Source organism: Chrysochloris asiatica, unplaced genomic scaffold, assembly GCF_000296735.1.
Source record: "Chrysochloris asiatica unplaced genomic scaffold, ChrAsi1.0 scaffold00246, whole genome shotgun sequence".
NCBI lineage: Eukaryota > Metazoa > Chordata > Mammalia > Afrosoricida > Chrysochloridae > Chrysochloris > Chrysochloris asiatica.
Window position 1 is genome coordinate 4,008,814 of NW_006408764.1, and position 11,568 is coordinate 4,020,381.

The following is an 11,568-nucleotide window of genomic DNA, read 5'->3' on the forward strand; positions in this document are numbered from 1 at the left end:
CTTGCTACACTGCTGGCCAACCAGGTCTCCACCCGGGTTCACAGGAGTCTATTGAACATTGTAGGGCTTAGCTTGAAGCTTCATTGCTGTTTTTCCCTCCCTTTCCCTTATCGGGGACAAGCGTGGTCACCAATCAGAGTGTGTATTCCCATTGAGTCTTAGTCCTGGAAGGGGATTTGTACTGAGGGGACCCGACCACTTGCCTTGATGTCTCCTGGGCAAGCAATTTGCTTGTTCTTGTAGTAACAGTTGGTCTGCCTCTATTGTTTTGTATTTTTCCTGGTGGTATTTCTTTCAAGAAGAATCTTCTGGTCTTCTAGATGCTCCAAGCTGGTCTGCTTATCCCTTTCAAGTAGAAATTTCCCATCTCTGAAGATCTGGATGTGATTCAGGCTTCCATCTATAGTCTTACGTAATGCAGAGGCTCCGCAAGAAGCTTCCTTCACTGGGCATGTTGTAGCCCATTTTAGGTATTCCAATCAGTTATACGTAGAAGACGGACTTACAAGCTTTATATGGTGATATTTCTGGCTATTCTTTTCTCTCCCCCTCCAGTGTATATTTTATAACAGAATGCAAGGAAAATCAAGATTGAAAAGACAGCCAAGCATCTTAACATTATTTTCCCCTTCCCCCCATTCCAACCATGTCTCAATCTCTGTATCCCAGAGCCCTGTTGTTCCAAGGTTGTGCATACATTGCTATTTACCTCTGTCCCACTTAATCCATGCAAACCAGCCTAATTGTTCTCCCATCTGCTTTGTTCTTCCATTCTCCTCTTCCTTCTTGTATATTCCTCCCCTCTCCAGCACCCAAACTATCCTGTGTCTATTCTCTGCCCTGTGCTCCACCTTCCCCTCCCTCCCCTCACCCCACCACCACATCCCAGCAATCAGCAAAGAATCCACCCCCCTTTAGTATGGGTTCTTTTTCTTAGTCTTTTACAGTAGTGGTCCTATGCAGTATTTTTCCTGTTGTGACTGACTAATTTACTCAACATAATGTCCTCAAGGTTCATCCATGTTATGTGGTAGCTTGCAGCTTCCTTGTTATTTTTCAAGGTAGCATAGTATTTATTGTGTGTATGTACCACAGTTTGTTTATCCATTCTTCAGTTGATGGGCACTATGGCTGTCTCCATCTTTTTGCTATTGTAAATAGTGCTGCTATGAACATTGGTGTTTATATATCTTTTTATGTTGTAGCTTGTATTTCTTGTGGGTAAATACCAAGTGGAGTAATTGCTGGATCATAAGGTATTTCTATTTTCAACCTTCTGAGGAAGCGCCATATTGCTTTTATGCTGGAATGTTTTGATTGCACCATCATATTTGATTGACAATTTTGCTGGATAGAAGATTCTTGGTTGGCTTTAAAAAATTTTTTTTTAGGGTTTTATATATGTCTCCCCATTGCCTTCTTGCCTGCATGGTTTCTGCTGAGAAGTCAGAGCTTCATCTGATTTGCTTGCCTTTGTAAGTAACACTTGTCTTTTCCCTGGCCGCTTTTAGAATTGTCTCCTTGTCTTTGATTTTGGAGAGCTTGATTACCATATGTCTTGGTGATTTTCTACTGGGGTCTGTCCTTCCTGGGGTACGTTTTGTTTCTTGAATGTTTATCATCTCATCTTTCAAGACGTTAAGGAAATTTTCTTCCACAAGCTCTCCAATTATCTCCTTTGTGGACTTCTCTGATTCTTCCTGTTCTGGAATGCCAGTAATTCTTAAGTTGTTCCTCTTCATGTTATCCAGCATGAATCTTAGACTCTATTCAGTTTTTTAAATCTTTTTTTTCCTGCATGCTCTTCTGTCTTAACAGTATCGAGAGATTTGTCTTCTAGCTTGCTGGTACTGGCTTCCATCTCTTGAATTCTGCTCCTTTCCCCTTTCAGTTTATTGTCCATTTCTGAGATTTTATTAATCATCTGGACCTCTTTTTGCAGGTTTTGAATAGTTTCCAATGCTGTATCGATCATTTGATTGCTCTTGTAGTACTTTCCTGACTTCTTCCTTGTTTTCCTCTACCCCTTTGTGGAGTCTTTGAATTTGTTTCCATATCATTCTTCTGAATTCCAAAAATTGCACTTCCTCTTCTGGAAAGCCTTTGCCTGTCTCCAGCTCCTTTTCTCAGTTACTCTTTTATGTTTTTGGACATGTTTTGAGATCTTTTGTTATGTTTTATTGGTCTTTTCCAGTAGTTATTTGAGTTTTTAATGCTTAAATGGATGTTTGTTGCTATGTTATTAAGCTTACTAGGTGTCTTCTGGTCGATATGATCAGGAGGTAGGCTTCCCTTTTCACATGTAATGCTTAGCAGCTGTTATTGGCTCTTGTCTGAATGGTAGAGTATTATGGGGTATGCTTGTAGCTTGGCTATATGGCCATGATTGCTGTCTCTTCTTGGGTACCATAGGGAGAGAAAGCTCCCACCTCCAGGAAAAATGTGTGATCAAAAGGACCAAAAACAGAAACAGTATAAAAGTAGAGACAAAACCCACCACTTTGAAACAAAAATAAAACTGTGGCTGACTGGCCAGTTGCCTTGCTACAAAGGTAGTGTGTGTACCCCGTAGAGGCCTCCAGCAGTGGGTGGGCGTGTCCGCTAACTCAGTCCCCTCCTCTAGTCACCACTGTAGAGGTGCATAGATAGATATTGAGAAGTTAATGGGAGAAAGATTGTCTACTATTTTTGTCTCTGAAGGTCAGATAGATACCTGCGTGTGCATGGTGTAATTCTCAAGATAGTTGTATCCTTTTATGTTGGGGTTTTACAGATTGTTCATATGGTTTATCTGCCAGGCCTGTTTTTTTCTTGCTGGATATGCCAGAGTAAAAGGTCCCACACAAGTTAACTTTAGGACTGTGACCCAGAGGTTGACATCATAAGCAGCTGCCAAAGAATTTGTCCTTAGGTCCGATATGGCTCTTTCTCTCTGTGCTGTGAGAAAACTGTGGGCTCAATGCTGGACTTTCTTCTTTTTTTTCTGAGGGTGTGTGCCCACCCACCTGAAGGTATCTGGGCTGGGCAAAGAAGGCCTGACAGGGAAGAGGAAGAAACAACGTAGAACTGCCCCCCCGCACCCTCCCCACCCGTACCTCCTTTTGCAAATGTCACTGCACTGCTTTTAGCACAGGTTCCCTGTGCCAGTCTGGCTGTAGCCCCGCCCTCTGAACTCCGCCCAGGTGGGGTGGCCACAGAGGGAGTCCTGTGTCAACAGCATTTCCTAAATTGCAGTATTTTCCTTTATACTGTGACTTTTTTTCCACTGGCATGTGCGGGGAAACTAACACCCTGCACCTTATGCTAGATCCAGAGCTCTGGTGCTGTTCTGTGAAAGCAGCTTCTCTGAGTTTTCAGTCCCTCCCCCATGGAGCCTGTCTTACCTGACTGCCTCAGCTGCCACCAGAACCAGAAGCGTGTCCAGTATGTTTCTGCACTACCAATATACTGCCTTTTCTCTGACGCTGCTCACCAAAGTTTAAGATGGCCATGCTACCTCTGAGTCCTTTTTTCTCACTCTACGTCTCTTCAGCTTTCTGTCCTAGTAAGTATTCAATTCACTTCTCTGTCCCTTCACCTGAAGCTCAAGGCTCCTGTACTATCATCTGCACTGTTACAATTGGCTTTCCTCATCTTTGTTGTAGAGGGTCTATAAAACGTTATTGCCTACTCCACCATTTTTCTCATTGGGTGAGTACAGAACAAGTATAAAGGGATTTTGAAGGACTTAGCAGTAGCTACATTGGTATTTTTTATTGTTGTTGTTGTTGTTATGTGCCGTGGAGTCGGTTCCGACTCATAGCGACCCTGCACAGGGTTTCCAAGGCTGTTAATCTTTACGGGAGCAGAATGCCTCATCTTTCTCCCGTGGAGCAGCTGGTAGTTTTGAACTGCTGACCTTGCGGTTCACAGCCTGATTCGTAACCACTATGCTACCAGAGACTTGGTAATAAATCATTACACATTAAATTTATGTTTTGCTCTTTTTCTCCCTGTTTCTGTGATATATTTGGAGTCCTGGTATGGTGTTGCAGGATAAGCACTCAATCATAAGGTCAGTTTGAACCACAAGGCTGGTGTTTCAAAATCAACAGCCACTCCTCAGAAACCCAATTCAGGGTTGCTGTGAGTCAGAACCAACTTGACAGCACTTAACAACAACACACATGATATAGCTTACAATAAACAACAATATGATAGAATAGATGTTATGACAGTCAATACCCTTTGCTAAGGATTAGGTAAAATTTTAATTATTTCATGTGTTGTGATATGTAACATTTGGAACAGCCCCATACGAGCTGCACTGGCACCATACTCATTTTACATATAAGAAAGTTACAGTGGTGACTTTTGGAATGGCACCCAACTAGCAGGAAGTAGAACAGATTTGAGCCCAACCCATCTGAGAAAACGGCATAGTTTGTTTTCATGTTTACTCTTCCCAAATAATTGAGATATTTTGAAGAATTTCCATATCCTTATATCAGAAGGAGGAAGTAGGACTAATTTTTGACAATGCTTCCAAGTCAACATGGGCAGAATGAAAGCATAGTAGGCTTGAAAATTCCATGAACACAGATACTATTGTTTATTCTCCAGGGCACGATGATCTGGGAAAGTCCAGTCCAGTCATCCTATATCAAACTTATGACAACCCTCCCTCAGAAGCATCTCGCATTCACTGTGGATATGGAGGGCACAATCAAAGTGTGGAATTGTTCAGATGGGGATGCTCTAGCTGCCTACACCATGTCTCAGCGCTGTTACTCCATGGAAGCTTTTCTCACAAAGGGTGGTCCATTCCTGATGGTAAGTTGAACTCTTGAATTTGAAGGGAACCCAAAAAACAAAATGGCTGTCTCCTTGACAGATGTTAAGGGCTAATTACTGTTATATCACAATCTACATTCTCAAATGAGTATTTTCCACATACTCTGAGGGTTAGTCACAGTATACCAATGAATGCTGACCTTACAAACCTCTGTAAAACACATAAACAAAACACAGATGCACAGAGCCTGAGGTGCTTGAGGAGAGGTGGGGAGGCACAGACACCTCCCTAACTAATTTTATATCTATATCCTTTCTATCAGGTGTATATTATTGTGCAAAATATGAACTTGAACAGTGGCAATAGAGGAAGAGATGTGGGTTTGGGGAGACAGTAGAAAAAGTAGAGAGTATCAATGTCCTACTGAACTATTATCCTTGAGAACGAGGACTTTGGAGCTTAGAAAGTCTTACTCTATTATGTGATTGTGGAGAAAACAGTGGCATATCTTGTGACTGACAGATCTGCTTCTTGTGCACTTGAAGATTTTCTTAATTTTCACTGATAATGTTTGTGATGGTTTGTTTCAGGTGGGTGATCGTGAAGGTGGGATCTACACATTTACAGTGCCTGATTTAACATGTATTTCTAGTGTTAATAAACTTAGATATCCTGTTGAACTTCTGGTCTGCTCTCCTAACCAGAAATGGATCTTTGCATGTGGATATGATGAACATGTCTTTCCAATGGTAGGTGCTGTACTTTATGCTTTAACTTTGGGTGTTTTGTGTTGAGCATCAGGATGGTTAAATTTGGAGAGGTATAAGAGAAACAAAAAAGCTCAGTGAGACCCAGATAAACTGTTTCCTTACCTCAGGCCATGTCATTCATACTCAGAAAAAAAAGTTCTTTGACATGATAATATTCCAGTTGCAAAGGGAAATTTTGCTCTTGAAGCCTGAAACAGCCAGTGAAATGGAGGAGGATAAGAGTGGTATCAAGGAATGAGGATCATTGGTAACCTTGTTTGCTTTTGAGAACCTAATTTTTATTGGTCTTGGTTGGAAAGTACAAAGAGGTTCAGCAGTAAATAATCAGTCTCTGAATGGCACTCGGAGAAAACCTTAGCCTTTAATGACCAGGTTATTCTTAGTATGATGCACATGGATTGGGCATCAGAGAACACGGAGCTAAGAAGGCAGGCACCAAAAGCAAAACAGCCCTTGAATAACTGTCTAAGAAGGAAAAATCTTAGTTAGCCTGTCGGGGACCTGCCTCGACATAGGGGTTCGGTTCACGAGGAGGAGATAACTGACGGCGATTCATATATAGCAAGAATACACAGAAGGAGACAAAGAGAGAGAGAATGAGGCACCCCAAAGCCAGGGTGGATACATCACTGGTGGGCAGGCTTGGGAGTACAGGCATCGTGGCCTCTGCAGGCAGCAACTCACTGCCCTGCCATCTTTACTGCGTGCCTTCCAACCAGTAATGCACACCTGGGGAGGTCCGGGCCTCTGTTTGATTTAGGGGAGGAGCTTCACACCAAGCTGGGAGGGACAGGCAAGGTGCAGCTAACATCAGTACTTTTCCAGACATTCAGGTAACTTTACATCGTACTTCGCTGGTTCGAATCCCAGGCTAGCAACTTGGTTTCTCAGGCTCAATTAACATATCTATATCCCCTGAGGTCAGTTGGGGGAAGGTGAAAGGTAAGGACAAAAGCTTGGGCGGAGTCCTGCTGTTTAAGCTTCCTGAGCCAGGCTGCACCTGGAAAAGGATTAGGGAGGATGGGTTCTTTGTCTATAGAACAAAGAACCGAGAAGTAGCTAAGATACTTTTAGTTAATCCTTTTGGAGAAAGGCTTGACCTCGCAACTTTTAGTCTTAGGCTTTAGGAAAATATCACATTTATCTGTGGATTATCAAGAGTTCCGTGTATTAAATTAATACATGTAACAATATTAAGATGAAATACAATTTGCCATTAACTGCCAGTGGCCTTATTTGTTACACTCGGGCCTATAGGGCCTCGAACCTCTGACCCGTCTTACATGGTCCGCAACATTAGCCTAAAGTTGATCAAGGGGTCAGTGTGGCAATAAGATACTATAACTCCTTGGCATGCCAGAAGAGATGTTTCAGGGATTCCTGTGTTTATCTGTGAACAAAACTGAGCCATGTTTCTCAGTAGTTTGACCATTATGTAATGATGGAATTTGGCAGTATATCATGATATAATTTGGTGGTTAGGTAATGCTAACATAATTTTCACATAATGTCAATTTACATACACCGGCCTGGTCTTTGGAACATAACCAGGTCAATAAGTGTAGAATGGGCATACCCATCTCTTCCTCAGATGTCAAATAATACAGTTTGGCTACAGATGAAGATTTTTAAGTAGGCTTTCTTGGTGTCTCTTTGGTACTGAAATGCTGTAACCACCCTTTTCACCTGACTCCATGTGCAACTCTTTCCTTAGGTATTTCTCACAGAGTGCTTACTGAAACCATCAAAAGACGACGTCCCTCTGTCTCTCTGTATCTCCTCTCCATGGTGCTGGAGAGCCTGCTGGGCTCTAAAGAAGACAAACAGGATAGCAATGATCTTCAGAAGAGACTCTAGCAGAAGGATACGATTTACCACTTTTGACTTTACAACTGAGTGTTTGGTTGGCCAAACAGTCATCCAAGGTATGTATGTCACTTGAGAAACACCTGTTTCTCTTTTTACACACATCCATGATAAACTTTAGCTAGGAAATAATTCATGGTTGTTGGACTCTAATGTCTATGGTTTTGACCCATCCACTCCCTACTGTCTTAGGCCTATTTAGATTCCCATGATACTTAAGAGTCTAGATTCCAATGATTATCCCCATTACAGACCTCACTCAGTGTCTGTCTTCCTCACTCCTGACTTTCTGTTCTTGTGTCATAGCACCCAAATCATTACCTAGTACATGTATTTTTCAGAGAACTGGCCTACCCTTCATTTTCCTCACTGGATTGAAGGCCCTTGAAAGTTGACAGTATATTTTTATGTTCAGTATAAAAATACTATGAGCACTGGTGTTGCACTATAGGATAAGCGCTAAACTGGTAACAGAAAGGTTGGCAGTTCAAACCCATCAACTATTCTCAAACTCTATAGAGGGTTGCTATGAGTTGGAATTGACTTAACAGTACACAACAACATACGATTATTGTCCTGAAAAAATAATTAAAAATTTACCTGTGTGCATCTCTGTGTTTACATATTTTGCATGACAAAAGCACACGAGATTGCAAGTTTCATATTACCAATTCATATGGATGCTCCTAATCATTTTGGAATCAATGATGGAAATATGATTGTCTTTGAAAATGGGCCAAAGTTATTCATCTTCACCATCAATGGTCTCCTGCTACAAGAAATTAGAGCCCACCAGTTGAACATCTGTCACTTATGGGTGGTATGTATATGGTCCCTTTCCACTCTCTGCTTACTACTCTGAATTTGACATTTTGTCCACTTACTCCTTGTGTCCTTTGAAGGATCCTGTCCACATTCTCACAACATCCATGGATAATTCTCTTCATGTATTCATGTGGGAGAAGGAAGGCCGCTATCCATACCTCAGGAACTGCTGTCAGCTGGAACAAGTGCCAGGTGATCAGAAACCAAGCTGGTAAGGCCCATTTTGTGACTTAAACTTTCCATGAAAATTTTAGATTTCTGTATAAAAATGAATGGAAGGGTAGAGTGTTTCTCAAGACTTTTGCTGGTTTAGATGAGCAAGCTTATGCCAGAAAAAAGAATAGCTGGTTCATGGAGAATACCCTGAGCCATTTCTATAAATGCCAAAAATCTTTTCAAAGTGATCATCGATTATACTCCATGGAAGATACCATCCTTGGCAACTAGTTTCATTTATGAGACTTGCTTTTTGTCTGTGTGTATTAGTCATTTTTAATTGTTTTTTGAGCTGCTTTACCTCTATTTCACTAATTTTTCTTTTGGATTGCTTGCCTTCACCTCAATTTTTTTTTAAAAAAAAGCATCTATTGACTGCAAAGTGGGCTTGACAGCACTTAACAACAACAACATACACTGTACAGAGAATTCTTGTCTTTCACATATATTTTCTGACAGAGTGTATTCTGTCCTGATGTTTATAGTGCTTTTTGGTAATATCTGATCAAACTACAGTACATACAATACATGCATTTGTGGTTGTCAAACGTTACAAGTTACTTAATTGCCCCAATATGAAAGATGGTTGGAATTATTATGCTAATAGAATGTTATACATATGTTACAAAATAAAATGAAAATAATTGGAGAAATGCCTATGTTTAGATATGCTATTTCCAGTGCTTTTGGAAGAGAACTTATTTTAGTTAAATAAATAAGTCTGATAGACTTTTTTTGGGGGAGGTTTATAAAAGTCCTTTTAGAAAGTCACTTTAAAAAAAAACAAAAAACAAAACTTTATAAAGAAAAAGAATAATTTGCTTTGTATGTCTCAAAAACAGAAAACATGAGCAATGCCAACATGCTAAACAATAAAGAGTTCTTTTTCATTTTTTTACAAAATAAAAACAAGCAAAACATACACATTCTTAAAAGGGAACTCGGGAGCAAACACACAATCCTGGCAACCCTTCAATCAGAGCAGTGCATGAATTGGTTTTGTTTTTTTTTGTCTATGCTGATGCATGCAGAGAATGGGATAGGTACAATTAAGTGTCACAAAGAACCATCACAATTCTACCGATGCATGTTGCATCTATAATTCATGAACATGGTCAACAAAATCACTTCCAATCAAAAGATTTCCTTTCAATTATTTAAATACTTCCCTCCATACCACATTCGCACCAGTAGTGTAAGAGACTCCCTATTTCTTATGAGTTTATGTCTTCTAGTCATATGGGTAGGAGTAAGGAGTGACGCTTAGTGTTAGGACTATGGCTAGATAGACACTAGGCCTAGAACTTCCTTTATTGTTGGGTATGGTTAGGACTGGACTTCTGGAGTGATGCTGTAGGATTAGCAAAGTCTGCAGTTCAAACTCACCAGCTGCTTCTTGGAAACTCTATATAGAGTGGCTGAGTTGGAACAGAGTCAACGGCTCTTAACAATGGTTAAAACTTGAAATCTTCTTGACTTCCTCTTTATTCAGAAGCTTTGCAACTACATTATTCCATCTTTTAATTTTATGTTTTTGTTTATTGCAACTGTATCTCTGAGTTTTTATTTTGTCTTTTAATCTTTTTAAAACTTTTTATTATGAATTGAGTGAACGTTTACAGAGCAGATCATCAGTTTTACATTTAATACATCATATACTTCATCAAAATGATTGTGCAACCCCTTCTTGTACCATAAGGTAACAGTACTTGCCTCTATTTATTTTAACTCTTGTACACCTCCCTGCATCTCCTACCTGTAACCATCGTTAGCAAGAAAATCTTTTCTGAACTTTTTATAATAGTGGTCTCATACAATATTTGTCCTCTAGATTCACTGTTCTTACACATTGTGTAGTAGTATTTCATTGCATGTATGTATCAACGTTTGTTAAACTATTTTTCTCTTGATGGGTATTTAGGCAGCCTCTATCTTTTTGCTATTGTGAATAGTACTGCAATGAACATGATGTGCATATATCTAGTTGTGTCAAAGCTCTTATTTCTTGAGGATATCTACTAAGTAGAGGGAATCCTGCATCATATAGTGTTTCTGTTTCCAACTTTCTGATGAAGCACCATAGAGTTTTCTACAGTGGTTGCACCATTTTACAGTCCCACCAGCAGTGTAGGAGGGGAGGGTCACAGTCTCTCCACACTGTCACCAGCATTTGTTATTTTCTAGTTTTTGTAACCTTATTATTAATGCTGGAATAAGATGATAATCTCACTGTGGTTTAGATTTTCATCTCTGTGGGTTAAATGCAGAAGACTGAAAAGCTGTTTGAAATGCAAGGTCAGTGGTTCAAGCTCACCAGCTGCTCTTCAGAAACCCTATACATGGTTGCTATGGGTCAGAACTGACTCAATGGCACTTAAACAACAACAACAAATGCTAATGATGTTGAGCATATCTTAATATGCTTGTTGACCACATGAATGTTGTCTTTTGTGAAATGTCCACGTCCTCTGTTTTTAAAATAGAATTATTTGTCTTACTGAGGCACTGAAGTGTTCTATAAATTTTGGAGAGTAATCCTTTGTCTGATACGTCATTGCCAAACATTTATTCCCAGTTTGTGGGTTCTCTTTTTATTCTATTGCTGAAATTCTTTGATATACATAAGTGTCCATTTTTAGGGAGTCCCAGTCATCTGATTTGTTTTTTGCTGTGTGTGTTTTCAGTTATGTTTGATAGTATATTTATGCCATATATGAAATTTTTTCATTGATCTTTAGAATTCTAGGCTTGACATTTTGGTCTTTAATCCATGTTGAGGTCATTTTTGTATATGGTATGAGATGTGGCTCTTAATCCACTGTTCTGCAAATGGATTTCTAATCTTGCCAGCACCATCTGCTGAAGAGACCATCTCTTGCTCAATGCATTTTGGCCTTTAGACGATGAACTGATTATATATAGGTAGATGGATTTGCTTCTGGTTTCTCAATTCTGTTCAGTTCATTTATGTGTCTTTTGTTGTACCAGTACCAGACTGTCTTCTGTTTTGGTGACTGTAGCTATGTTTTTGTGTTTTGTGTTTTGAGATCAGGAATGGAGAGGTTGCTTTGGACACTGTTGACAGTTTCGACAACAGTAAAGTCCATAAGTTTTTAT

At 39.9% G+C, this 11,568-nt stretch overlaps 1 protein-coding gene across 1 annotated transcript in view; it reads left to right on the forward strand.

Annotated features, from left to right (window-relative positions):
* LOC102814537 (F-box/WD repeat-containing protein 12-like) overlaps window positions 1-11,568 on the forward strand; it is a 29,016-nt gene that overhangs the window by 12,217 nt on the left and 5,231 nt on the right. The window contains exons 5-9 of the mRNA XM_006873663.1: window positions 4,603-4,812; window positions 5,365-5,523; window positions 7,259-7,469; window positions 8,052-8,230; window positions 8,313-8,446. Coding sequence (XP_006873725.1) covers window positions 4,603-4,812; window positions 5,365-5,523; window positions 7,259-7,469; window positions 8,052-8,230; window positions 8,313-8,446 — 893 coding nt within the window. The remainder of the gene's footprint in view (window positions 1-4,602; window positions 4,813-5,364; window positions 5,524-7,258; window positions 7,470-8,051; window positions 8,231-8,312; window positions 8,447-11,568) is intronic.